Raw genomic sequence first — 27,981 nt, forward strand, 5'->3', positions numbered from 1 at the left:
GTTGCCCCCACCTCTTACGCTCAGCTGCCCCACGTTTTGCATCCTCATCCTCATCTACGCTTTACATTTATGCATTTTTTTAACAATAACCTCCCCTATTTCATTAGCAAAAAGGAGAGGCATCACTAAGGCCTCACGCAGGCCAAAAAGGATAAGGGTGACATAAGAAGTTATGTAGCACACGTCTTATAAACTTAGCAACGAGATTAGCAGACGACGAAGAGGTGTTACCTCACCTCACCGTTCTCAAATAACACTTCCAAGCTACATAGAATCTCTCTATAAATGTGAATCCAAGAATATACAAGAGCTTGATTACACTAATGTATGTTCACCAATATACAAGAGGGACATATTGATGACCCCCTACAAGGTATCACCTCCCGCAACTCACCTTTGCTGACAGGCCATTGTGCCCCATATCCAGTGAATCTACAGACAACATTAAGGACCTATCTTGAGCCAGCCGCTGCCGCAGCTTGAGGACCGGCTCTGGTTCTCGTAGCCTTTGCCTGAGCAAGCATATCATCATAATTCTGCACAAAAGCATTCGCTTATCACAGTCCATAACCACAGGACAAACAAAAACATTCGCTTATCACAGTCTGTAACCACAGGACAAACAATTAATGTAAGAGAGCTCGCCTATGGTAACCAGCACATAAAGACGAGGTCTTACCCTTTTCTCCATGGCCACACCACGGCTCTCTATAATTTTATCCGCTAGACCATAATCGATAGCTTCCTGTGCCCTGAAATACTTGGGCCTTTGAATATCCTTGCGAATCTCATCCTGAGATTTGCCAGTGCCTTTAGCAAGCAATTCGACATAATAGTTGGTATTTGCATCCAATTCCTTTGCCTGAGGCAGAAAAAAGGGGAAAGTCGGTCGCTAATCCATGGAACATTAAGGTTCAAAAATCAGAGTATGTCAAAAGGCAAAAACAAAAAATTTAACTTATATGCAAACCTTAATCCACATTTCAGTTGCAGCTCCACTTGACTGGTTTACTTTGGGAGAGTATAGCTTTGCTGCCAAAAATTGCAGAGCAGCAGAGTGTAATGAGTGACTGAGAGAGAGAAAACCTCAACTCTGGTAACTGCAGAGATTTTAAAAGCACCACCAAAAACTTACTGACACAATTGGGCTGAACTGCACGAAAGCCCTTTTCACCCACAGAGAGCAGCATGGCCGCTTGTCCAAAGGCCATACCACAATTTATAGTGTACACTTTAGACTTCACATACTGGATTCAAAAATTCCAAGGTTACACGAATATAATTGTGCTAAAAAAGATTAGAATCAGCTTATAAGGATGCCAATACCGCAATAGTATCTGCAATAGCATAAGCTTCCGTTTCAAATCCAATACTCTCCCGTTTGTCATTCTGAAAGCAAGCACTGGCTGATTTGATATCAAAATGATTAGCAGTGGGTGCTATTAGAAAAGGCTAATTTATCAGAAACAATAAAAATCTGTCTTTATCAATACATCAGAAAAAAATCAATGACGTGCCACATGAGTTACTTAAAATGATACACCAATTTTTATCGACTCACATGAGCCACACCAAAGACACACATAATGTATGCTAATGATTTAAATCGTTGCCTCACATGAAATACGGACTAGCATTGGAGAATTTTGTGGAGGGGGATTTACACCCAAAAACAAAGGTTCTAAGCTTCCAGACCTCAAATTTAAGAATGCGATGGATACATTTGGCTATGCAGGCAGCAAAGTCCTCAATCGTGAACCTCAAGGGTTGGGGTTGCTTTCTTGTCCAAATGGCCAGCTCTTCAAACCAGCTCTTCAAAACGTCAAAAGGTAAGCTATATTGAAAAAAGGCCATACCACAATCATTGTTTGAGCCACAATGGCATCAAGTACACTTCCAAGAGCCCCAGCCAAAGGGCGGCTATTTGATAATAATGCCATACCAGGACTAAGGTATGCTACACCAGTGTGGGCTCTACATTTGTGAGCCATGGATTGCAGAGAGATTCAGAAGAGGGACAATAAATAATGAGGCTCTCTAATATGATCAGCTTGTGAGACCAGAATTTGCAGTGTATAGCCCATAGTTTCAAACACGCAGTGAGACCATTTGCTTTGTATATCAAGCCATCAGAAAGGGCATAGAAGGCATCTCAGTGTTGTAGTGGTGCAGTGATTAATAAAGTATGGGCAAGAAATTGACCGCTTACCCCGTTCTAGTACGATCTACCCTGAGGAATAAAAAGTTGCTGGCTCTAAACCAAAAAGGGAAAAAGGAAAAAGAACTGTCTACCGGTCAGCCCGCTGTTTGCAGACTATATATATACATATGGGCTGCCCCGTATGATTCATTGCATCAATCTGAGCTGCCAGGATCACCCCTTTTGAGGCCACTCTCTCTCTTCCACTGTGATCTCACTCCCTTAAGTGTTTTGGCTACCTGAGATCTTGTGATCTCGTCTCCCTCTGTTGTGTGTGCCATTCATCAACGACCATTCGCTCCACTTCTTTGTGCAAAAGATCTCACCTTCCTAGTCGCGAGGCTTGGTTCGAGACGAGGGAGTGGTTGGTTACCCATGGAAGGCACCGTCAATGCTTGTGGGGTTATGGCTGTCTAAATGTTTGAGAACGTGTGCATCACCACTGTTTTCTGCCAGTGCATCTACCGCTGCCACTTTGGCAGATAGCTTGCTTTAGTGTGTTATCGTAGATGTGATATACCTATTTGGATTGCCGCCATTTTTGGGTCGCCTTAGTATCACATCATGATACTTTGAACCTTTTGGACTAATTCAAAAATACATAAATTTTATTGATGATCCTTTACATATGCATAGTCAAAATGAATATTCATCAGCAAAATGGTAATTAAAAAATAGCTACAAAATTCATTTACAAAAAATGGGCTAAGTATTGATACTAAGATCCCTCTACACTTATTCATAGATACATGGGCCACAATTATGTCATTGGATGCTGAAGTGGTGGCAATGCTTACATTGCATTTGCAAGGCATGTGGTGATATAGCAGCACATTGATGTGACATGATGCAGCTGTCAAAGTGCAGCCAAAGGTGTGGTGACAAGGGCACGCACGCGTGCCCGGGGGGGGGGGGGGGGGGGGGGGGGGGGGGGGGGGGGGGGATGATGAAAATGAAATGAAATGATATATTAACTTCTTCAAAAGGTCTAAGTGACCTATGAGACCAAAAAATTACAAAGTGGTGAACCTGATACAGTGTCCGAGTACTGAAACAAAAGACTCAATGGTACTAATAAAAACAAGGTACTGAAAAAGATATTGTAACATCCTAAACTGCTGGAAATGAGCTAAGCAGCTAATTGGAACTGTGTAGGGTATGAGTAATAGCTGAAACAATGGGTGATACAATCTCAGCGGAGATGAATAGATAATGTGTGGCCATCAAGTCATAGGATATCTATCATCGGTCGCTAGTAGATCTCATCAATATCGTCCATGGTTAGTACTCTGGCTGGTCATCTCGCATGTCGGGCTAGAATGGTCTGGATCCTCAGTTGCATCCTCCATCGATACCGTGAATCTCATCACAGTTGTGGGCATCTAGATCTTTCTAGCTCAGTCGTTCGATCAATCAACGTGCCTCTGGTGCGGGTGACTCGTGAGATCTGAGCTCTGCTGTGAGAGCTCCTCAGGCTGCTCAGTGGTCGGTCTAAAGAAATCTTGCCCGACCCACATCAAGGTACCCCACAACCCATACTTATGGGTATAAGTGGAAAAATTGGCAAAAATAGCCAAAAAGTGATCAACGGGACAAACCCCCCCACATGTCTAGAATATAGAAAAGCCTCACAATGATTACCACAAGATAAGGTCATAGATCTCCAATACTACCTTCGTAAGCACCTTCCAATCTTGGTAGTTGGTGGCATCTGTACAATCACACAGAACAATTTTGATGGGGAGTGCCCATCTTTCAGACGCAGTTGTCATCCTCTCTCTTCCTTAGATGGCCAAGGCAGTTTTACTCTCTTAAGGAGGTTTTTTCCCTTGGCCTCCTTTTCAATTCATCCATTTTTCAATTTTTGCCGTGTGGCTAGTTTTCACATGTCACCTTCGGGCCTGCTTTGTATTCCGGTCATATACTTGCCCTCAAAATCGGCACCTTAGGCATTCTGAGGAATTGTCTCAAGTCATAGAAATCAGCCCCTGTTGTTGAAAAAGATGGAGGAGAATTTTTGAAGTTGTAGGAACAATCCCAAGAGAACCAATCTAGCAAACTTGGGATTATTTTATATATGTTTATGTAAGAGTGTGTGTGTGTGTGTGTGTGTGTGTGTGTGTGTGTGTGTGTGTGTGTGTGTGTGTGTCTCACACACACACAAAGAAAATGAAATGAAATGAAATGCTATATTAAACGTCTTCAAAAAGCAAATGACCTATGAGACCAATCGGTCACTGTCGAAACTTATCAATATCCTCCATGGTCAATACTCTATCTGGGGGCCTCGCATGTCGAGCTAGAGAGAGAGAGAGAGAGAGAGAGAGAGAGAGAGAGAGAGAGAGAGAGAGAGAGAGAGAGAAATGAAATGAAATGAAATGTAATAATAACGCCTTCAAAAGGCCAAAATGACCTATGAGACCAAAAGGTTACATGTGGTGAATCTAGTACCAGATCTGGGTACAAAAAGTACAAAGAACTGAAAAGAAAATAGTGGGTAGGGGTGGGGTGAAAGCTGATACAAAGGGTGAGCTGATACAATGGAGCTCTCTGACAGTCGAGGCATCATATACATATACATCAGTATCCAAAAGGCTATAGAGATTCAATGTCCTCCAAGGTAGACACTTTGTCGGGACGGCTCCTATGTCGTGCCAGTATGGTATGGATCCTCTGTCGCAATCTGCGTCGATGTCAAGAGGGCCCCCTCATCCGTGTGCGTATGTCCTCCATCTATCGCAAAAGACAAAACAATCCAAACTGGTACAAAATAAGGATGCGGATAAAACCTTGGTTTGTGATGGGATATGGAGCTCTAGTACTAGGGGTATGTGCATGTCTATATGCTCAGGTAGTCCAACCATGCATCATCCTGTGCCAATAGGAGGGTGTAAAATGTGATACATGGGAGGATCGTGAGCAAGGGCTGCTCGGATGAATGCAGTTGGGCAAGCCATCATTTGGGCTCGTCTCTCCTCAGTAGCTTGACACGCTCGAGTCTAGATCTCCTCAATCTGTCTGCGGTGGAGTCGTGGGGCCTCATATACTTAAAAACCCCTATGTAAAGTTACAGGCAGCACAGAAGGAACACAAACATGTGATAAAACCAAACAGGGCTTGTTGTTTTCTCACCAAATCACAGCAACCATACTACAAAAAGATACTCAAAGAAACTGCTATGGCTCGGTCATACACAAACATTATCACTCAAGTCTTTAAAATACCAATAAGTAAATGCCTACCTGGGTTCCTGAAGAATTAATATAGAAATATATTGGCTTGCTAGGATTGTCGTAATCCAACCATAAAAGCTCAGCAACAATAAGTTCAGTGACCGCTGGAACTATCTGCAGCCATATAAGCAAAATTAGGAGTGGCATAAGAAATTTATGAACAGAACGTAAGCAGACAATTAACTATACCGGCATCCCAAGATAGCAAATTCTAGCATCCAGTAGTAGAGAAGGCAGATCAGGAGGAGATGTCTTGGGGCGGCCATATCCACCTCCACCTCCTCCTCGATACATGCTCACACTCATGCTTAGGCGAGAAGGTCCACTTTGCAAGGTTGTGAGGTTCCACATACCAGTGCCCTCCAAGTAATGTTTTGCAGATGCAATGCTTTTCTGCACCCAAAACAGTTTGCTTGAGAAATGGGTTGAGCAAAGGCAAAAAGACATGAGTCCCACCAACCTACCTCAGTGACTCTTTCAGCTGAACGCTTGATTGGGTTGTCCTCTGTCATAAACATGTCCATTTGAGATGAAGACAAACCATATAAACTGCTCGGCACATTTTTGTAGTTTTCCATCACTGCAATTATCAGCATCAGAAGAAACGACAAGTTCAGTTGCATTCTTGAAGTCTATTTTATGAATGAGGTAGTAATGTGAGAACAAACTCTGTGCTGATGATTGAATATTTGTTTGATATGATAAAGAGAACGATCCCTACAATTCAAACCACGTCCTCTTGGGCATCTGTCAATAGGTGCCGAGCTGTGATCCTTCTGTCAAAGTAGACGATGCGGAAGCATAGAGAGAGAGCGCACACACACACATTCATTGAAACAACACACTCAGGAATGAATTAGATGATTATCACAACGGGACTAGGGTCCTCATTTACCCCTCATTTGAATTCCCTCATGCCAAAATAGTTCAAAATACCTAAAATGACAAAATAAATAAACAGGATCACAATGGGCATTCACTTGAGATGCATAACTTTTAACACCCTCTCTGCAGCTCATGGTGGACATATGTAGGAAGACCAAGTCAATGAAGAAGCTACCATGGACACCCTAGTAGTGCCGACTATTGAATACACCTCGGTAGACATCTATTAGAGATCAGCAAGATCTGGAAATGATGGCTAAGAGAATGTTCAATGAATATGATTCTCAAGCATCATGATTTCTATCTCGATGAGATGATTGAATACTGATGTTAGTGCATCAAAGTTCTGGAAGGATGAGATGACTACACAGAGATCTACTTCTGAACTAGATGAGATGGCTAGATTCTATGATTGAAACACGGTGCTCAATGTGAACTGAGTGTGTGATTTCTGAAATGCATGCTCTGTGAAATCTCTATCTTGTGGGGATGGTCATGGGCATGGTTTGCTTACGATATGAAAAGAAAGGATATGAATCTAATAGTAACGGGATTTAGTAGATCAAGGCATCCATGAAACGATCAGCACGGTCTGGATGTGATTGCTAAATATGTTACAATGATCATGATTTGTATCTGAGACCAACAAAAATTTGATCTGATCAGTAATTGATGTCTTTTATGTTGGATTTGTGGAGTCTAGTGCATGGGTACACAAAGTCAATGTGTACTGAAGAGAGTTTCTCTCCTTTGGTTGTTTTGCAGGCGTAATCGAGGGCGATTACAATTCTCTCAAGAGGGGGGAATCTCACAAGTTTGTGACATGGCATGCCCAACTCGAAGGACTCGCCGAGAGGACAAGGGATTAGAGTATAAAAACTTTAAGCCAAAAGGACTTATAAAGTATGGCCAAGGGGCCTAACAGATTAGTTACGGTTTTTAAATAAAACCGAACCCGATCCAACTTGAAGAGCACGGCCTAACCCTAAAAAGACATTGCGTAAAGGCTGAACTATAAATTTCCGCACTTTGCACTGACATGCTAACGTGGAACTATTGTACGAATTTCCACAAATTGCACTGGCAAATTCTAGTAGTTTTGGCACACGATTTTTGGGAGAAGATGCTTTTACGGTCAAGTGCCTTTGGATGAGCGCTTTTGGGAATCTGCTTTTGGGCATCCCTTGTACTGTTTAAGTGCCCCAAGGGCCAGTTTTTGGAGAGCATATAGACGCAAAGTCTCTCAAAGAACTAGACCCTCGGGGAGTTGTACGTTTGTGAAGCAATAATAAAGAAATACCAAAAGGGACGCGAGTCTTTGGGCTAGTGCATCTGGGGACAGAACTTCGTCGTCCTGTGTGGACTCCTCTCTTCTCTCTCTCTCTATTCAAGTTATGTTAGAGTCCTGTCCGATTGTAACCGACTTGGACATCCCAAGTTGAGAATCTGGTGCGACACACGAGAGAGAATCACTTTAAAATACTTCACACTTCATTCACATCAATTGAGTCGACACGGCCCGGCGTAGTTCCATGCCCAGAGAGATTGGCCTCAAAAACTGGCGCCCCTTTCGATACTTCTTATTGTATTAATGCTTAAGCAAAGTACAGTTGCCCGTGGGTCTCCTCTGGTCAATGGCTCATCAGCACTTACGAGCCAAAAGGAGCCCAGGGGACTTATTTGAAGGCCCTTGGCCATGGCAAAGGCTACATGAAAAGCAACCAAACTCAAAAGCAATTGGCTCCAAAAGCTAGCGCTTAATCAACCAGCGCTTTCTACGAAATTCCGTACGGCCTGTCACGTCAGCATAGCCAACGCGTTTTGCATGCGTTTTGCAGAAATCCGTACAGCCACCACGTCAGCACTTCAACGCAATTCGCAGATTTTCGTATAGCAGACCGCCAGCCAGTCTTTTTTTTTAAAGTCTAGTGTCCCTAGGGCCCGTCGACAGGTGCCCTATAAGTTGGGACAACTTATGGCCATGCAACGTCATCAGTTTGTGACATACCCCCCTCTTGAAAGAGTTGTAATCGCCCTCGATTACACTAGACAGAGGCCATAAACCAGTTCACTAGACACTGACTCTAAGTACCGACGCACTAGACAACACAAATCTAGCACTTGCACAAAGACGACTCAATCAGTTTACATTCACGTCATATCAATCACATATAAATTGATTCCAAATCTAAGACCATGATTCTTGGCAACGTATTTAGCAATCACATCTAGATCCATCCAGCACCTCCTCACTGATGTCGGATTAGCTAATTCTTATTGCGATCATGTCTATAGATTCACGAGACCGAAATGCTGCAATCATTTCGTCTTTCAATCTTGCACTCAAACAAAATCACATGAGAGAGTACACATCAATCAGATTCAAGTTCAGGAATTCCCATTCAATTTCCTTATTCGTAAAGTCCTACAACAGAATACTGTCAGCATAGCAATATCCCTGAAATCCAAAGGGAAATCAGTGACTTTATTCCATGCAGGTAATCTGTGACAAAGGAGCGGAGTGACTCCCCTCTTGTGCAGTCCCGTTTGCACCAGATTCAACCCTGCTAATCTACGGGATCTTTCGGGATCGTCGCAGCTAAGCCAAAAGCCTCAAGGTAAAGTTCCAAAATCTGGAGTATCTGCTAGGTCCTCCTCCATCCACTTCGCATCCAATGCCGGATAGTTCTTGAATTTCACTAAGAACCGCCAAATCACTTTACCTTTCACTTTTCTTACTTAATGGGCCAGTATCTGTTCTGGAACGAGTATCCCCTCGCTCTCTTCCACTTCAGGTTGCTCATCATGCCCCTTGTCAACTGGCACCTCACCCTTAAAGGGTTTCAAGAGACTCACATGAGAAGCATTGTGAATCTTCCAAGTGTCTGGCAACTTGAGTCTGAAGGATACATCATTTTATCTTTTCTTGGATCTCGAAAGGGCCATAATACCTCATGCTAAGCTTCAGAAAAAGCCACTCCTTTCCTTTTCTTTTACTTAGGCGTGCCTTCTCAAAACGTAAGAACATCCAATCATCTTCCTTCAGCTTCAAGTCACGTCTATGTCCTCTGCTGTCTTCTTGTGCTATGCTTGAGACTTCTCTAGAGCCTCGCGAACCTTGGCAAAAGCAGTGTCCAAATCCCTCGTGTACTGATCTGCTTCAAAAATCTTGTCCTTCGTGCTTAGAAATGGAGGGTCATTCTTAGCACCTCCGATTACTTCAAATGGCGTCTTCTCCGTCGAAGAGTGACCGTGTTATTGTAGGCAAATTCCACCAAAGGCAAATATTTTTCAATAAATCCAAAACCACTGAACTAGCTATCTCAAACTGCCCATCTGTCTGCGGATGGAATGATGATGAGAACTGCAACTGTGTGCCAATGTTCTCCGAAATTGCCCTCCAAAACAAACTCGTAAATCGGGGATCTCTGTCCGACACTATCGTCTCAAGCATGCCATGTAATTGGAAAATTTGACCAATGAACAGTCTTGCTAAATAATCTGGCTTGACCGTTTTCTTCACTGGAATAAAGTGAGCTTGCTTGCTAAATCTGTCAATGACTATCCAAATGCCATCGTGCCCACTTTGAGTCTTGGGGAGATCAAAGATGAAATCCATAACAATGCTTTCCCAGAGGCGGGTGGGAATGGGTAAAGGCTGTAGAAGTCCTTGTGCCTTATGCCTGTCAAACTTGACCTTTTGGCATACTAAACAACTACGAACAAAGTCATTCACATCCTTTTTTAGCCTTGGCCAATAGAAGTAACGCTCCACACCCTTCAAGGTGATATCTATGCCGCGGTGACCCGTAAAAGGTGGACAATGGCACTTTGTCAAAACCTTTTCCCTCAGAGGCTGTGTAATACACAACATCGTTTTCCGCATCAAATAGCCATCCCGTATAGAATAGCCTAAAAATGTCTCCCCATTCTGTATCCGGGTAAAAATGTCAACAAAGTCAGGATCTGTGGTGTACTAATCAACCATATCCTCGAAGCTTCGATGGTGAATCACGGAAATAGCCAGAGCCAAGGGCTTCCGAGACAATGCATCTTCCACTAAATTCTCCTGTCCCTCAACATGGACAATCTGGCAGTGAAATTGTGACAATATGTTAGCCCATCGCATCTCCTTTTCCCAAAGTTGCTTCTATGACAAGTAAACTCCGATGATCCGTAAAGACTGTAAAATCAGCTCCGAGTAAATAGTGTCGCCATTGTGTAAGAGAATGGATCATTGTAAATAGTGCTACCAACTCTGGCCGTGAAAACATCCTGCTTTCGTAAGCAATGACATGGCCTTCTTGCATCAAATCTGCTCCCAAACTATGACCACAAGCATCACAATAAACTTCGAATGGCTTTTGCAAGTCTGGCAAGCCAACACTGGTCCGGTAGTCATTCTCTTTGGGCGTCTAAAAAGCGGTCACCTCTGTCGGTCCCCACATGAAAGGAACTCCTTTTTGAGTCAGTAAATGCAAAGGTGAACCTATCTCTGCAAACTTCCAAATGAACCGAAGATAATAAGAGCACAAGCCCAAAAAGCTTCGAACCTCGTGAACATTCTTTAAGTCAGGCCAATCGCGGATAGTCTCAATTTTGACTGAGTCCATCTGCACTCCTCCTCCTGAGACGATGTGCCCTAAGAAATGTATCTCCGGCAAGTAGAGCTCACTCTTTTTGGCATCAATAACCAATCTATGCTTCTGCAATGCCTAAAAGATCTGTAGCAGATGATGTTTGTGCTCTGCTTCATTCTTGGATAAAACTATAATGTCGTCAAAGAAAGTGCCCACAAACGATCGATGCTCTCGGCAAATCCTATCCATCATTCGAATAAATGTTGCTGGAGCATTTGTAAGTCCAAAAGGCATCACCAAATATTCATATAAACGAAAAGTTGTCCAAAAAGCTGTCTTGTAGACATTCCTCGGAGCAATTTGGATTTAATGATATCCACTTTTCAAATCAATTCTCCTGAAGCAAGAGAATCCCTGAAGTCTATCGAGAATATGATCGACCCTTGGGATAGGGAATTGGTTCTTCATGGTGATTTTATTAAGAGCTCTATAATCAATGCATATTCTCCAAGATCCGTCTTTCTTAGTACTAGCAAAACTGGAGAACAGTAAGGTGATGTGCTAGGTTGGATGAGACCTTTTTCTAAAAGTTCTTTTACTTGGTTTATTATTTCTTCATTCTGGGCTCGGCTAACTTGATACGGTGGCCGGTTCGGTGGTCTACCTCCAGGAATCAAATCAATTGTATGGTCCTCAGGACGAGGTGAAGGTAACTCGCTTGGTAGGCCTTCAAAGAAGCAATCAGCCTATGTGTGCAGAAATTATTATTGTTCGTTATCCAATTCAGACATATTGGATCGTTGTTCATCATTCAATTCTTGCAAGTAGATCGAGTTCATTAATTTGGAAATGGTTGAAGCTGATACAATAGGGACGGACTCGCCCTTCAATTTTACATCAAGCACAATTTTTTGGCCCTTCTCATTCAACAAAGTCGCTTTCTTAGCCCGATAATCAACCACGGTATTCTTCTTGTGGTACCAAGGGGTTCCTAGGAGGACGTCACATCCTTCCAAAGGCATGATGTTAAAGTCCTTGTGCCCTAAATACCCCTAACAATGCAAACGAAGTTTGCCAATGACAAGTGTAATGGCAGCATCTTGTCCGGGTAGAACTGCCTCTGCATGTGGCCCCATTCTGTCGGGCGTAATTTCAAGTCGAGCCGCCAGTTCAGGTGAAATGAAGTTGGCCTTAGCTCCTCCATCAAAGAAGATGAGGGCTTCTTGATCCCGTACTTTGCCCCATGCGCGGTAAAGTTCTATGCTTTCGCCCATCTGATTCGGGTTGGTCCCCATACAATCGAGTACCCAGTCCTGCTTTCATCTTTCCTTTTTTGTCATATTCTTCAGCTGCTCAGGAGCTCTCTAGCCTATCTTCTGATTTTCCTCGTTGTGCCTTTTTGGGGCACCTTGCAGGGATGTGTCCTTGTCATAGTTATCGAGGAACGCCACCCATAGGCAAGGAACGGCGAAAGGGCGTTCCGGGGGGGTACATGGCCCGGAACGGCCAAACGTTCCGCAAAGGCATTTGATACTGGAACAGCTCGGAGCGGCTAGGAATGGGCAGATTTTCAGATTTGGGTGATTTATCTTGTGACCCTTCCCCTTATTAAATGTCCCTTCCCCCACCCCTTACCTTCACAATGCACACAAGCTTTCAAGGGCCAAAGCTCAAGCTCTACCCTCTCACGTCTCAAACTCTCAAGCTCTAGCCTCTTTCAAGCTTTCAAGTCTAGACTCTACAAGGCTAAAAGCTCGCCCCGTTTCTCTCAAGCTCTCTCCCTCCTCTCTCAACTTTCAAGCTCCCCCCCCCCCCCCCCCCCCCCCCCCCCCCCCCCCCCCCCCCCCCCCCCCCCCCCCCCCCCCCCCCCCCTACACTCGTAAGGCTGAATGGTCTTCAAATCAAGTGTTTTGTGAGTGTTAGTCAAAGGACTCTGATACTACTACTATTCAATCAAACAGAGCTTAAAATTGCATTATTTGGGTGTTTTTACGTCTCCCGTTCTGCGTCATTCCCATTCCAGACCGCTCCCCGTTCCCTTGTTCCGCGAGGATCCCGTTCCGCGTTCCGGGTAACTGTGGCCCTTGTTCTCCGCAGTCAAAACACTTCCCCTCCTTAAGGTAGTCTAATCTCTATTCCTCGATCAATCGGGGTCGTGCATTTTGGGGTAAGTCAGGTTACCCGAATGCATAGCAAATCCTTGCTTCGTGTCCCATCAATTGTTGTATGGACTCAGCCTTCTGCTCAAGGCAGTAATCTCGAATCTCTTTGGGAAGTCCACAGCAAAACCACTCGATTAGTTGTTTAAAGGTGACCTTAAAAGGAGAGGCTGGTAGAAAAGCATCCCAAAATCTCTCACAACATCCAAAGTGTCAGCCTTGGTCATCTGAAGATGACTCCAAGAGGTAATACATCTCGTTCATACACCTAAGTCAGCCAAGAGGAAATAAAGAGCCGTTTGAACTTTAACCATTTAGTTGAGGCCTCTTTCCTTAAGAGAAGAGTGGACCACCACATTCGTGTATTTCCTTTCAAGAATGATGTTGCCCTCCAGATTTTGAAGTGCTCCGAGTAGCGCCCTCCAGAGAATGCTATGTCAAATTGATGAATAAAGGCTAAAGCCTTGGGAGCATATGGAAACCCTAAAAGGGATTGTCACGTGCACATCTAACCGTATGTGTACGTGGACAAGCTACTTCATGACAAGGGTTCAATTCAGTTCAGTCGATCTAGAATAGGAAGTGATCTGGCACTTTTGTGAGTCTGTTCGCAGACCGTGTATGTTCACGCACTTGATTTAGATGCATATCCTCTCGTTGCACAGAGCATGATCATCAGCATTACCATCAGAATCCATCAGGAGTATTTTCCAATGCACAGAACCTATTTTCCCTATTTTAGCCATTTTTCACTTATTATTTTTAAGTGACTTTTGTTGGGAACTAGGTAGGGCAATTGAACTAAGAAAGTAAAAAAGAAATCCTAGCGCTAGTGCAATCTGGCAGAAGAGGAAGGAGAGTACAGACACCAAGTACAGCAGGCACTCTAGAGAACTTCTCAGCAAGATCCCCCCCAAGTAAACCCTAGCGTTTTGCAACACAGCAGACCTAGCATTTTTCCATCAAGAACCAAGCCCAGCGTTTTTGCATTGTAGTAGCCTGGCGACAGCAGACAGATCAAGAAGCCTAGCGTTTTGTATTTGCTGGACAGCACAACATCTAGCGTTTTTGCATCAAAGCCCAAATTCAGCCCTAGCGTTTTTGGTTTGCAGATCAACCTCGGCCATTTGCAATTCCTTCGCGACAAGACTCAGCGTTTTCAGTTTTCAGCAATCAGATACCGCAATAGAAGTCCCAAACCTCGCAGATCTTACCTTCCCACCGCAGATCCTCGCCGCACGGTCAAATCCCGAGCAGTTTGCAGATTCAGCCCGGAAAACGCAGATTTCAGCATCTGCATTTTCAGCGCGTCGTCGTTGCATCGTCGCCATCGACATCGTCACCGACACAAAGTCAAAATTCAGATTTCAGCCGTCTCGTCGTCGACATCGTCGGCAATTTCAAAGCATTGCAGAGATTTATGCAATCAATAGTAGACCGCTCTCGCCATAGAGAGTGGGGCCTTCGGAGGAGGGTTTGACAACATTATGGTGTCGTATTCTTCTCTCTCTATCTCTCAGTCTCATGCACCTTCATTCACAGTGTTCACCACTTTGTTTGTGTCCAATTGCACTCTCTCACTAAAGGAACGGAAGGCTCTCCCTTCCATAAGTAAAAGGAACCTTGAGCACAGTTTGGAGCACTCATCTTGAGCTAAGTTCAACATTCACTTCCGCTGCACCTTATGGGGATTCAAACTTTACTGCCTATCCACCCTCCTTAAATTCCTTGGTCTTTTTGCCCTTGTCTTGACTCTTCGAGAAAATCATATTGGTTGGCTCTGTAAAAGGTCTTCTTCTTTGAATAGAACATGTCGTCATCGGAGTTTGAACTCTCAAAGGAGGATGAATCCTCATCAGAACTGTCAGAAACATGTCGAGATCTGTTGTATGGTTTGCTCCTTTTTGCCTTCTTGTTCTTGACAAATCTTTGGTTCTTTCTTCATTTCTTGCCCTTTCTGTCCTCATCACTCGAATCAAAAGAGGAAGAGCTATCCAAACTGTCAGAAGAAGGACGAATTGGACATTCCTTCGAAGCGTACATGCTTCTTCTGTTTTCTTGCACTTGCAAAAGAAGATTGACGGCCCAAATAACCGGGATAGTCAGTCCCCTTGTTGCGTTTCTTTGATGGTTTTTTCGTCCCCAAAAGTTAGTTGACTCGTCTTTCGACAATTTCATCAAGTTCTTCTTTAGTAAACATCCTTGGGGCAAGAGGTTTCTTGAGGGCTGATTTTATTAGTGTATCAAGGGCTTTCTGCCAATGCATATACACTTCGTCAATCGGTTGTCGGGTCAAAAATTGGGCATACTGTGGATCCTTCGCAATCTGGAGCATCTGCTTTGCGCAATCATCAACCTGCTGCTGACGTTACATCTCCATTAGTTGATATTCCGTATGAGGTGGCCCGTAATTTTGGTCTGCTGATCCACTCGAATATGTTTGCTGCCTCCCGTTCTCGAAGCAAAGAATGGAGTTGTGGAGCGGAAGAATAGGACAGTGGTAGAGATAGCACGGACCATGCTTGAGCACCGAGATTTACCTAAGCCCTTATGGGCTGAGGCAGTTGCGGCAGTTGTCCACACCATAAACTGATCTCCAACCTCTTCAGTTCCAAAGATGACACCATTTGAAGCCTACTTTGGTAAGAAGCCCGACGTCTCCCATTTTCGGATTTTTTGGGAGCGATGCTTGTGTCCATGTACCAAAGGAGCAGAGGGGGAAGTTTGATTCCAAGACCCGAAAAATGTTTTTTGTCCGCTAAAACTCTCTTTCATTGGGATATCGACTTTATGATCCAGAGAAGAAGGAGATTGTTCCAGTGTAACAGGGAACGGGGGAACACAACCCAAACGTTCCGAAACGGCGTTCCGCATGAGTCCCGTTCCCCAAACGGAGATGGGAACGGAACGTCGTTCCGGAACGGGGTGTAACCGGAACAGCGTTTCGGAATGGGGGGAACGAGGCGGAGCATGAGGCAGAACGCGAAATGCGGGGCAGAACAGACAAAAGTAGGCATTTGGGGGCAAAAAAGTGGGCTTTTGGGGGCAGATTTGGGGCTGTTTGGGGAACGTATTTGGTGCAGTTTGAGAGCAGGTTAGGGGCCAGATTTGGGGGCAGTTTTGGGGTTGTTTAGGAGCTTATTTGGGACTAAGCTGAATGGAGGTAATTCAAGCCTTACTTTAGTGGACCGTTCCGGCCCCATTCCCATTCCGGCCCCCCCTCCTCCTCCCCGTTCCCGTCCTGTTCCGGACTCTCCCGTTCCCGTTCCCGTTCCCCGTTCCGGGTAACTATGGATAATTGTTCTCAGCCATGATGTTGTCTTCAACGAGACCTTCACGACGCTCTCAGCGACTTCGACTAGTTGAGGTGGATGAACCTTTACTTCAGGTGAACTATGCATTGATGTCTACAGTGATCAAGGACAGAGTTCCTCTTACAGTTGAGGATGCACTTTCACAACCAAAGTGGAAGTTAGTGTCACAAATTAGTGACATGGCATGGCCTGCACATGTGACAACAGAGACACACACACATCCCGCTCCCAAAAAACAGGCCCGAAAAATGCGTTGACTTGCTGACGTGGAAGCAACGTACGGATTTCTGTGATTTGCGGCAGAATTCACGGAAAAGCAGGCTAAAGGCTGAGCGTACGGATCTCCGTGAATTGCGCAACTGTACGGAGGTTGCTTTTTTGCAAGAAATCCTACGCAAGGCCAAATTTTTAGAAGCTTTTGGGTTTTGCTTTATTTTGAAACCTATTTTTAAAAATATGGCAGCTTTTGGGGCTCTGCTTTTGGCATTCCTTGTAATGAATAAATAAGTGGATAGGGCTCCCACTCTGCAGAGCATCTGGACGCAAAGTCTGAGAGTGAGACCCCTCCCACTCCTTGTACTTTTGAGTTGCAGAATAATACAAGAAGAAATACCGAAAGGGGCGCCAATCTTTGGGGCCAATATCTCTAGGCACGGAACTCCGCTCGGCCGTGTCGAATCAATTGTGAACTATGAACTCTTTTGAAGTGAATCTCTCGTGTCGCGGTAGAATCTTGACATGAAATGTCCAAGTTTGTTACAATGGTATCAGAGCGCGGCCGATTTCTCTTCTACCGAGAAATCCGATCCTTTTTCTCGCGACACTTATGGATTCAAACAGAGATCAGTCGACTTCCTCTGCATCTGGGAATGCAGGAAGAGATCACGAAGAAGATTCTCACGAGGAGTATGGCCCGCCTCGGCCTACTCAGGCAAAGATTAAAGAGATGGAGCGTCGACGATTGGTTGACGACGCGACAAAGATGATGATAAATCTTGCGAAGGATCCCAAATTTGCAAAATTTTTGACACAGACATCCTTCGACGAAGTGCACTCTCAGTGGCGAAAAGCCACAGAACCACCCCTCAACCCGGCGCTCAAGAAACCTCCTACTCCGAGGATGTTTATAGAGCAAGAATTGGAAGAGGTGGTTGATACACGGATTACCCAGCTTTTAGACGCAAGTAACAAAGCCAAAAAGCACGACAAAAAGCAAAAGAAAGGAACTCACTTCCCGGGTTATTTGGGTCGTCAATCTGCTTTTGCCTCGGTAAGAAAACAAAAGAAGCGTGTCAGATTTAAAGGAGTATCCAGTTCTTCTTCTTCTTCTTCTTCTTCTTCTTCTTCTTACAGTTCTTCTAGCTCTTCTAACTCCAGCGAAGAAGACAGGAAAGGGAAAAAGCGAAGCAAAAAGAAAAGCCTCGGAAAGGGCAAGAAAAAGGCAAAGAAGCCTAAGTTTCGCCCAGTTTCTGACAATTCCACAGAGGACTCGTCTTCGGATAGTTCGGACTCTGATGATCATAGATTTTATGCAAAGAAGAAGAATTTCTATAAAGCCAACTAGTATGACTTTCTAGAGGATAAAAGCAAGAAAGTTCGAGAATTTAAAGAAGGTGGACAGTCAATTAAATTTGACACTTTTTCTGGATTCCGAGATGCTTCGAGGGCTTTGGCCTTCATTCAGCAGTTTGATATAGCTTTCTCTGGAGCACCCCAAGATTCGGAGGGCTACCACTTACTTCAAGAGAAATGCTTGAACATGGTGGTCCACTCTTCTATTGAACAAGAAAGCGCCAGTTATATGGCTGAAGATTAAAAGGCTTTTTCTTCTTGGTTGACTTGGGAGTACGAACGCTACATACGAACTACTTGGAACCATCTCCGGATGACCAAGAGAAATACCTTGGACGCATATTGCGAGAGATTTTAGAGCTCTTTTCTACCCGCTTCTTCATTTAAGAAGATCTCGTTTAAAGAACAGATTGAGCGGTTTACCCCAATGACACGATCAACTCTTTGATGGGCAAGGTCCCATTTGAGATTATTGAATTTGCTACCAAGGTTCCACCCTTCCTTAGCACGAAAGATAAGATTTTCTTTTGAAGCCGACCAGTTCACGAGAGACTTGGACTTGGTCCGAAAGGAGAAATCTCATGAAAGACAGAAAAAGGCAGATTGCCATCTTCGCGATTTGAAATTAAAGGAGAACGATTGGGTGCTCTTACGTTTTCAGAAGGCACGCCTCAGAAAGAAAAAAGGAAAGGAGCGGGTTTTTCCAAAGCTTAGCATGAGATACTATGGACCTTTCCAAATTTCCAAAAAGATAAATGATGTCTCCTTTCGACTGAAGCTGCTCGATACTTGGAGGATTCACAATGCTTTTCATGTGAGTCTCCTGAAGACTTTTGAAGGCGATGTGCCCAATGATGGGGAGCCTGATGAGCAACCCAAAGTGGAGGACAAAATGAACCCCGAACTCAGTTCGACGGAATTTGGTGCAGTGGGTATGCGCAAGAGGGGAGTCGCTCCACTCCTTTGTCAACAGATTGCCCCCATTTTGATACTAAAGTCACTGATGTCTCTTTTGAGTTTCAGATACTGTGAGCTGACAGTATTATGATGTATGACTTTATGAACTGGAATTCCCGATAATATGATACTGGTTTGTTTTTGACTTGTCTAAGTGCCCGAACTGATATACGAAATGACTGCAACATTTCGGTTTGAAAGATTTGATAGACGTGATTGCAATATGGATTGGTTAATCGGGTATCTATGAGGTCCCGAGTGGATCTAGATGCAATTGCTAAATACGTTGCCGATTAATCATGGTCTGAGATCCGAATGAATTTTGAATGTGATTTGTCATGTGATGTCAAGTGATGTCCTCTGATGTGAGTGTCGATTGGTACATGTGCTAGATGTGTGTTCCTAGTAACAGTCAGTGTCTGCTAAGACAGTTTATGGCCTCTGTCTGTTTTGCAGGCGTAATCGAGGGTGGTTAGAATGCTTTCAAGAGGGGGGTATGTCACAAATTGGTGACGTGGCGTGGCATGGACATGTGACACCAGATACACACACACATCCCGCTCCCTAAAAACATGCCCGAAAAATGCCCTAACCTGCTGACGTGGCAACAGCGTACGGATTTCCGTGATTTGCGGCAGGACTCGCGGAAAAGCAGGCTGAAGGCTGAGCATACAGATCTTCGTGAATTGTAGAACTGTACGGAGGTTGCTTTTTAGCAAGAAATCCTACGCAAGGCCAGCTTTTGAGCTTTGCTTTATTTTGAAACCTATTTTTAAAAATATGGCAGCTTTTGGGGCTTTGCTTTTGGCATCCCTTGTAATGAATAAATAAGTGGGTAGGGCCTCCACTCTGCAGAGCATTTGGACGTAGAGTCTGAGAGTGAGACCCCTCCCACTCCTTGTACTTTGAGTTGCAGATTAATACAAAAAGAAATACCGAAAGGGGCGCTAGTCTTTGGGGCCAATATCTCCAGGCACAGAACTTCGTCGGGCTGTGTCGAATTAACTGTGAGTTGTGAACTATTTTGAAGTGCATCTCTGTTGTGTCGCGGTAGAATCTTGACTTGGAGTGTCCAAGTTTGTTACAATTAGGCATGCAGAAAGAGCTTGATTCCATCAAGAAGAACAACACATGGGTGTTGGTTCCGTGGCCCGCCAAGCAGAAAGTGATCAAGTGTAAGGTGCAGAGGAATGAATGTTGTACTTTCTCAAGATGAGTGATCCATATTTGCTCAAGGTTCCTTTTAGTTCTTATGGAAGGGACAGCCTTCCGTGCTTAATGGAGAGTGTTGTGATTGCGAACAAAGTGAGTGGTCACTGCGTGCAAGTGTATGAGACTGAGAGATAGAGAGAAGAGAGATACGACACCAGAGACATAAAACCCTCCTCCAAAGGCCCCACTCTCGTCGGCGAGAGGTCAACTTATCATTGCACAAATGGGTACAATGATGATGCATGTATTGATGCAACTCAAGGTTATGTCAGTGACGACGACGGGAATGGCGACACTGACCTAAGGGCTGAAATCTGCAACCTTCTGACTGCTGTCCAAAAACGCCCAAGGCTGAAATCTGCTGCGAGTTGAAACGCTGATTTCGAGGCTGTTTTTATGTTGCTGAAAAACGCTGCTGTGCCTGATGGAAAACGCTGATGTCTGCAGAAATTTAGGGCTGAAAACGCAGGGTTTACCTGCTGCTCAAAACGCTAATTTATATGCTGTCGTTAGGGCTGAAAACACTGGTGATTGGCAGCCTCTGATGGTGATGGAAACGCTAGATGCAAGGGAGAAACTGCGGTCCAGAATTGCTGAAAACGCCAAGGCAAGATGGGGGCTGGCAATGAGCAAAACGCTAGGGCTGATTGGGTCTTGAGGGTTCTTGCTGAGAAGGTGCCTGTTGAGCGTGCAGCTCTTGCTGCCTCTTCTACCATTTAGTGCTAACTTTGGTTTGCTTATATATTTTCTTACCCAAATTGCCCTACCTACTTTTGTTGGAAAGTCACTTAAATTAATAAGTGAAAAATGTCAAAAATAGGAAAAATAGGCTAAATGCACTGGAAAAATCCCCTGAAGGATTTTGATGGATTCTGATGGGAATGCTTATGATCATGTTGTGTGCAACCAGAGGATATGCATCTACACTAAGTGACTTGGCATGCACAGTCTACGAATAGACTCACAAAAGTGCCAGATCACTTTTGATCTAGACTGACTGGACTGACTGAACCCTGATCATGCTGTAGCTTGTCCACGCACACATAGGGTTGGATGTGTCATGTGACATCCCCTCCTTTTCAAAGTGAGGTACTGGTACCAAACTGTATGGCGTCGAGGGAGATCGCCAATAGCATCCGGAATCCTGGGAGGGACTCTTCGCCGGCCCACTCTGATGTGTGGGTCGAGCAGTACTTGAACTTTATAAAGGTCTGCAATGCCTACTTCTTTGGGCCGCGCCGAAAGCGACAAAGCCTTTTGTGGCTCCTTCGATGCTTCAACTTCGTCTAGAGTCGTGCTTCTTCCTTCTTCAAGAATTTCCATGGCTGAAAATTCATGAAGCCATTTCCAACACAAAACCATGAACATACCCAATCCATGTAAAGTGAGTGGAAAAAATCTCGTCTTCGCTAAAGACTGTGTATGCAATGTAGATGAACATAGAGATGGAGTGACAACCCGTTCATCAAACACATGCAAACAATGAGACCGAATCTTTCTCTTTTGATCTAGAGCAATCAACTGTGGCAATTCACAATGGAAATGCCCATGCTTGGTGCTCATACTTTCATGTGCTCGTTCTACAAATGTGTCATGCCAAGGAAGAGACAAGGAATGTGACTTCCTTGAATGCATACTTTTCAACTTTTCATGAGAAATCCGCATACATTCGTGCTCATTCATGAGTGAAACGTGCTCAACGTACAATATCTCATGCCTAGGAAAAGGGATCACATAAAGACGCTGACTAAAATACAGGAAACGATCACGAATGAAACATTCGAACAATGCGTGTGTATCAATCATGCAAACACATAATACTTCCTGTGAGGGTTCTTTGGACCTAGGTTCGAGAGCCAAGATCGGTTCTTCCTGAGTGATCGAATCGTCCGTTGGGGGTTCTTTGGACCTCGACTCGAAAGCCAAGATCGATTCTTCGTGATTGATCGAATCTACAACGAGGTTAGCTTCGCTAGCAAAAACATCAACTAACACATCTTCCTTGTGAACAATCACCTCATCTTCATGCAACTCATCATGCTTGTGAGAAATCACATCTTGATCATGGAAATCATCATGCTTGTCTTTATCATACAAATCATCATGCTGATCATTGTCAATCAAATCACCATCATGCAAATCATTGTCATTCAAGTCATCATGCTGCTCACAATCATGCAAATCCTGTGTGTCATGTTTTGGAGAAAAAGAGACTGAGAGAGTCTCCTTCGCATGAATCCGCTCAATCTTGTCCTGCATATTAGCAATGAGAGATGGAGAATGAACAATGTCCTCTCCATGAATAACAATGGGAGAATCACTTTTGGCATTGAGAGTGAAAGTGTTAGCCTCCCAATCAATGAGAGGGTTAACATCACGAAACCATCGAATGCCCAAAATCATATCACATCCTAAGAGAGGAGGAACAACAAATCTTCTAGTGAAGGCAGCTTGTTGAATTGCAAACAACACATCAAGGCACTCCTCCGTGATGAGGACGTTCATACCGGGAACAAAGCCAGAGACCTCGATAGGAGATCTCTGACTAACTTCTAGGCGGGCTCTCTCAACAAGAGAAGGACTGATCACATCATGCATACTACCTGGGTCAAACAATATGACAAAACGCTGCCCCATCATATGACCATAAGATTTAATGAGAGAATCATCAATGGGAGGGTCATCAGAGACTTGGGGCACACTTGTGTTATCATTAATTGCATGCACAGAGGAAGTGGGTTCTGTGGATTCTTTAGATTCATTCGATTCAAGCTTTAGACATATTCTTTTTATGTGACCCTTAATGTGACAATGAAAACAACGACCTTCCTTAGAATAAGTGCTTTGCTCTTCCGACGTGATGTATCCTCCTACAATTCCTTGTGCTACCTTTTCATCCGGAGTAAGCTTAGGTTTAACAATTGTGTTAGCCTTACCCTTAGATTCATTGGAAGAATTCTTTTCTGAGAGACTGTTGGAAGATTGGTTAGAAGAGTTACCATTCTTACCAGTCTTACTGTTCTGAGGGTTCTAAGAAGTCTGCGAGGTACTTGTGGAAGTCTTGTTCTCCTTAGGATTTCCCTTGTTGTGCTTCATCTCCTGTGCGAGAGCAATCGCTACCGCCTTGTTGAGATCGATTGGATCGAGCACCTCGACATCGTACTTAATATACTCGTCCAATCCATAAAGAAATGCCTCTTTGCGTTCATCATCCGACTTGCGTAATTGGTTACCTAGCTGCAAAACACGATTAGAAAAAGACATAACCGGCATACCATTTTGCTTGAGAGCGCGCCAATCGTCCTTCAATCGTGCGAGGTACTGAGGTTGCATAAACCGCGCCTTGAGCTTGTCTTGGAAATCAACCCAACTGAAGGACAGGGCCGTGAGTTCGTCGGCTTCCTCTAGGTGTACGACTAGTTGTGCCTCTTGCCATGCGTGGTACCAATTGATGGCACCACCGGCAAGGTACATAGCTGCCGTCAAAACCTTGCTATTTTTTGTCTTCTTAGTTGTCGCAAAATAAGCATTAAATTGATGCAACCAAGAATGAATAACCGTAGCATCCATCTTACCATCATACTTACTGAAAGTCAACTTCTCTGTGACTGGGTTGTTGTATTCCGCATCGTGGCTTGCGCCACTAGATGAACTCCCACGATCTTTGGCTGGTTCGGACTTCGAGGCAAGTACTTGTCAAATCAATTCTTGTGTGCGTAGTTCTCGTTGAGCCTCACGCTCGATCTCCAAGGCCACTCTTTGAGCTTCACGCTCGGCCTCCAAGGCCACTCTTTGAGCTGCACGCTCAGCCTCCAAGGCCGCGCTTCGTGCTGCCGCTTCCTCCTTTCTTTGTTCTTTTCTTTCTTTTTGTTCGTCGCGCTCGCATTCTAAAGCAAGGCGATTTGCTTCTTGTTGTTTCGATTAGCTTCTTGTTGTTGGGCCATCATGTTCATACGAGTCTCTTCTTGTTTGGCCATCATGTCCATCATCTACTTGACCATTGCTTCCATAGAATTTGGTACACTTGGTGGCGTAGATGGCGAAGGGGGAGGGTCGAAAAAATCTCTTGGTGGGGAAAATTCTTCGTCGCCTCTCTCATGCTCATCACCTGTATGCGAACATTTCGCTTCGGGTGACGACCATGCACTATGATCTTTGGTTCTTAAGTCCACGAGGAACTTGGGTTCTTGAGGGTCTTGAGGTTCTTGAGGTTTTCTTTCGCTTGCAAATCGTGTTTGAGAAGGATCTTCTCTTCACCCCCAAGTTCTACTCCTTTCGGCGGGCGCACCCCTAGGTGACCTTGCGCTCACACCAAGGTTGCTTTTTTCCACCTCACGTCGATTGGCCGGCCGCTAAGTGCACGGTCCGCTCTCAATGAGTGAAAAGAGACACAAGGGGAGTCTGGACAAGCCCTTCTTTCCTGGGATTCCTGTCACTCTTCAAAAACACGATTAGGAATCGACACGCCCAAGCGAACTTGGGTTCGTGCGACCGCAACAAGCAAATAAAATTCTTGTGGTTCTTTCCTTGAGTGATACAGAACACTCCCAAAGCTCTGATACCAATGTAAGGTACAGTGGAATGAATGTTGTACTTTCTCAAGATGAGTGATCCATATTTGCTCAAGGTTCCTTTTAGTTCTTATGGAAGGGAGAGCCTTCCGTTCTTAATGGAGAGTGTTGTGATTACGAACAAAGTGAGTGGACACTGTGCGTGCAGGTGTATGAGACTGAGAGATAGAGAGAAGAGAGATACGACACCAGAGACATTGTAAAACCCTCCTCCAAAGGCCCCACTCTCGCCGACGAGAGTGGTCTACTTATGATTGCACAAATGGGTACAATGATGATGCATGGACTGATGCAACTCGAGTGACGACGACGGGAATGGCGACACTGACCTAAGCTGAAATCTGCAACCTTCTGACTGATGGAAGGGTAAAACTCACAAAAGTGACTGTCCTTTCCACCAAAACGCACACACACTCTTTGGTCTAGAGCGTTCGAAGTAAATCAAACACCCCCCCCAAAAAAAAAGCACAATGGGAAAGGTATCTTCCATTGCTAGAGTTTGCCTACAACAACAAAAAACATTCATCTACTAGTAAAGCTCCGAATGAGATAATACTAGGGTGAGTCAACTTGCCGCCTATTGTTTGCACCAAAGGGAAGATTTGCTGCAAATCAATTTGCTTTGGATCTAAAATCAGCGATGAAGCAGGTGCTTGCTACTATCAAATTAGTGCAAGAAAGACAAAAGAAGCAGGCTGACAAAAGAAAAAGGCATATAGTGCTCAAAAAAGGTGATTGGGTTGTTGAAATTTGATATTCAATCAACTTAAGAGTGTCTTGTACCGTCCAACTATAACCGATTGGGTGCAATATTTGTCAACAGAGTATGTGCTCAAGCGTCCAGCAAAGTACAGACACAAGCTCACTTAAAAAACCATGACATGCAATTTCTAAAAACCATCATAGGAATCTATATGATTATGAATGTGCTTGATTGAACTAAAGCTCCACTGAACATGACTTGGCCTAGATTAAAACCTGCTCCTGCTTGCCATCTCACCTAAGACGTCTAAAATGTGACCTACTCTCCTCATAAATTCAACTTCTCCATGAGCAGTTGATATCGCAAAATGGAGTTAACACTTTACCTCAAAGCGCTCAGACAACCATTGTACTTCAAACATAGTTTTTTCAAACACCAATCAAACATTAACGCAGATGAGTATGGACCCTTGCATTGAATCAAACATAACCCTAATTGCTTTCGCATTTTAGAAGAAATTTGAAGCACTATGTAGCATTCAACTCTAGAATGACCAATAACATCATAACATTCACTAATAAAATGGGTAATGACCATTAAGGAAGGGAACAGTTGTTTTCAGGATCCATCATTAACAGAGAAGAAAACAATAATTTCAGCCAAGTATGAAAACCTGTTTTAAGTTCGCAAAGTTTACAAACATCTATTTTTTTCCAGACAAGTTTGAAATCAACTTTGATTTGAAATACTCTATCAATCAATTTAATCCACCAAGTGCAGTCCTTTGACACACTCTGCCAAGCAAAGGCTTACTGCTAAGTCGAGCATTCTACTTTCAACATCTTGGATGCTATTTTAGAAGAAGGTTCACCAGATACAGACACTGAAGAAAAATAAAAAACGCATGTTCTCTTTCATCAATCAAACAATCAGCCATGTGTGGTCCTTCAATGCAATTTGCTAGTCAATTAGTTGTTTTAAGAAATAAGTCTGTAAGCTGGCTTAACACTGGAACTCCTTAAATAAAGCTTTCTACTTTGTTTTTTTAGATAGCAGATCATCAGAAGATGGTAGGCTTCAACAAGCATTTGCACTGCACCAGGTACAATCCATTAAATCACCACGTGACAGAAATATCAAAATTACAAACACATTGTGGACTCGTAAAATACAAGCACACAAAAGACAAGACCCTGATACACCAGCATGCATTTGCAATTCAGAATCAGCATGACAGAAGTTAATAAGGGAAATATCCAAACAATAGAACACGTAACATGCACTTGTTCTACCATCTCCAGTGTACATGAGGAACCCACAAGCATCAAAGCATTGTTGAACATTGGATATTACCACAAATCCTACTGTGAAAAAAGCTTAACACTAACAAACTGTTATGGCACAGTTGAGCGTGTGCACAAGGGAGCTTCATACACACAGAGAGAGGGAGAGAGTAGACGTACATCCATCTTTCAAATTCTCTTCTCTGAACTGTTTGGGGATGTGTGGATGGGACGCCGATGCACGGGCAATTCCGAGGAGAGGGGTTTCCGGGTTTGAGGAGGAATGGTTGAATATGAAGAGGCGTGTATTACCACAGAAGGAGGAGACCTGAAACCCTAGAGTAGACCTTCTGGGAAGGAGGCGACACGCCTCGCCTGGAATGAGAGCACCTTGAGCAGGCACCGCCATAGCTCTCTTCTCTCGCCCTCTCTCTCTCTCAAAATGATCTCGTGGATTCTTGGAATTTCGCGTTTTCTTTTTTTCTGTTATTCTTTTATCGGTCCCGCTGGAGTCACAACAAGGTTTTTAAAATAACGAAGGTACCCAAGAAGGGTTAATACTTAAATTAAACTAGAGTGCTTCGTTAGCCGCATTTGTATTGAATTGAAGTGAAGTCCGAGAGTAAGAGAAAACAAAATTTTTGAATCTAGCTATGTGTAACGAAGTAATTAGGACCTAGAAGGAAAAAGCTGTGAGAGAGAGAGAGAGAGAGAGAGAGAGAGAGAGAGAGAGAGAGATGCATGCTTTTCTACGAACGACCCAGATTTTGATTATGGGCTTGATCCCAGGTGGACGAACATGGAGCCAGAACTGAAAATTTGCTCTACGCTAACAAATTAAAGAGAGATGAGCCTTATTCACTAGTTTGCAAGAGGCTAGCACACCACATTCCACAAACCTAAAGGAAGTTGTCAAAACTATAAGGACTCTTTACATTAAGAACAAAGCGGATTATGGCTATGTTCATTATTGCTTTCTTGAAAATGAAAGCATTAAATGCTTAGTATAGTTGACCTTCACAACTTCCTATATCAACTGACAATGTAAATGTGCGTCCAACATAGATTGTCTGACACACTACCCACCTCCTCAAGCTTGGCACAAGCTCATGATGAGGAGGTGGACAGAATGCCAGGCAACCTCTATCGGACGCTCTTTCCCATGACCTCTTAAGCATGGATGGTCCTTATGGAAATACCTCTATTTTATAGACCACTCATTTGTTATGCTTTCACCTTTAGCCTTGTTGAACAAGAATCTTCTTGCATGCACAATTAAAGCTTGCCCCAGATAAACCCCCCTCACAAACTA

At 43.9% G+C, this 27,981-nt stretch overlaps 1 protein-coding gene across 1 annotated transcript; it reads right to left on the reverse strand.

The window, feature by feature from the left end:
- Nucleotides 1-212: 212 nt before the first annotated feature.
- CLPR1 (CLP protease proteolytic subunit 1) lies at nucleotides 213-27,121 on the reverse strand. The gene is made up of 9 exons (XM_086523093.1): nucleotides 26,850-27,121; nucleotides 5,898-6,013; nucleotides 5,623-5,826; nucleotides 5,443-5,547; nucleotides 1,327-1,389; nucleotides 1,136-1,247; nucleotides 971-1,032; nucleotides 680-862; nucleotides 213-536 (listed from the first exon to the last, which is right to left on the reverse strand). Exons 1-9 carry the CDS (start codon nucleotides 27,076-27,078, stop codon nucleotides 453-455), a joined length of 1,158 nt encoding a protein of 385 aa, XP_086379219.1. The 5' UTR covers nucleotides 27,079-27,121; the 3' UTR covers nucleotides 213-452.
- Nucleotides 27,122-27,981: the final 860 nt, after the last annotated feature.

Source organism: Adiantum capillus-veneris, chromosome 11, assembly GCF_014529385.1.
Source record: "Adiantum capillus-veneris isolate H3 chromosome 11, ASM1452938v2, whole genome shotgun sequence".
Lineage (NCBI taxonomy): Eukaryota > Viridiplantae > Streptophyta > Polypodiopsida > Polypodiales > Pteridaceae > Adiantum > Adiantum capillus-veneris.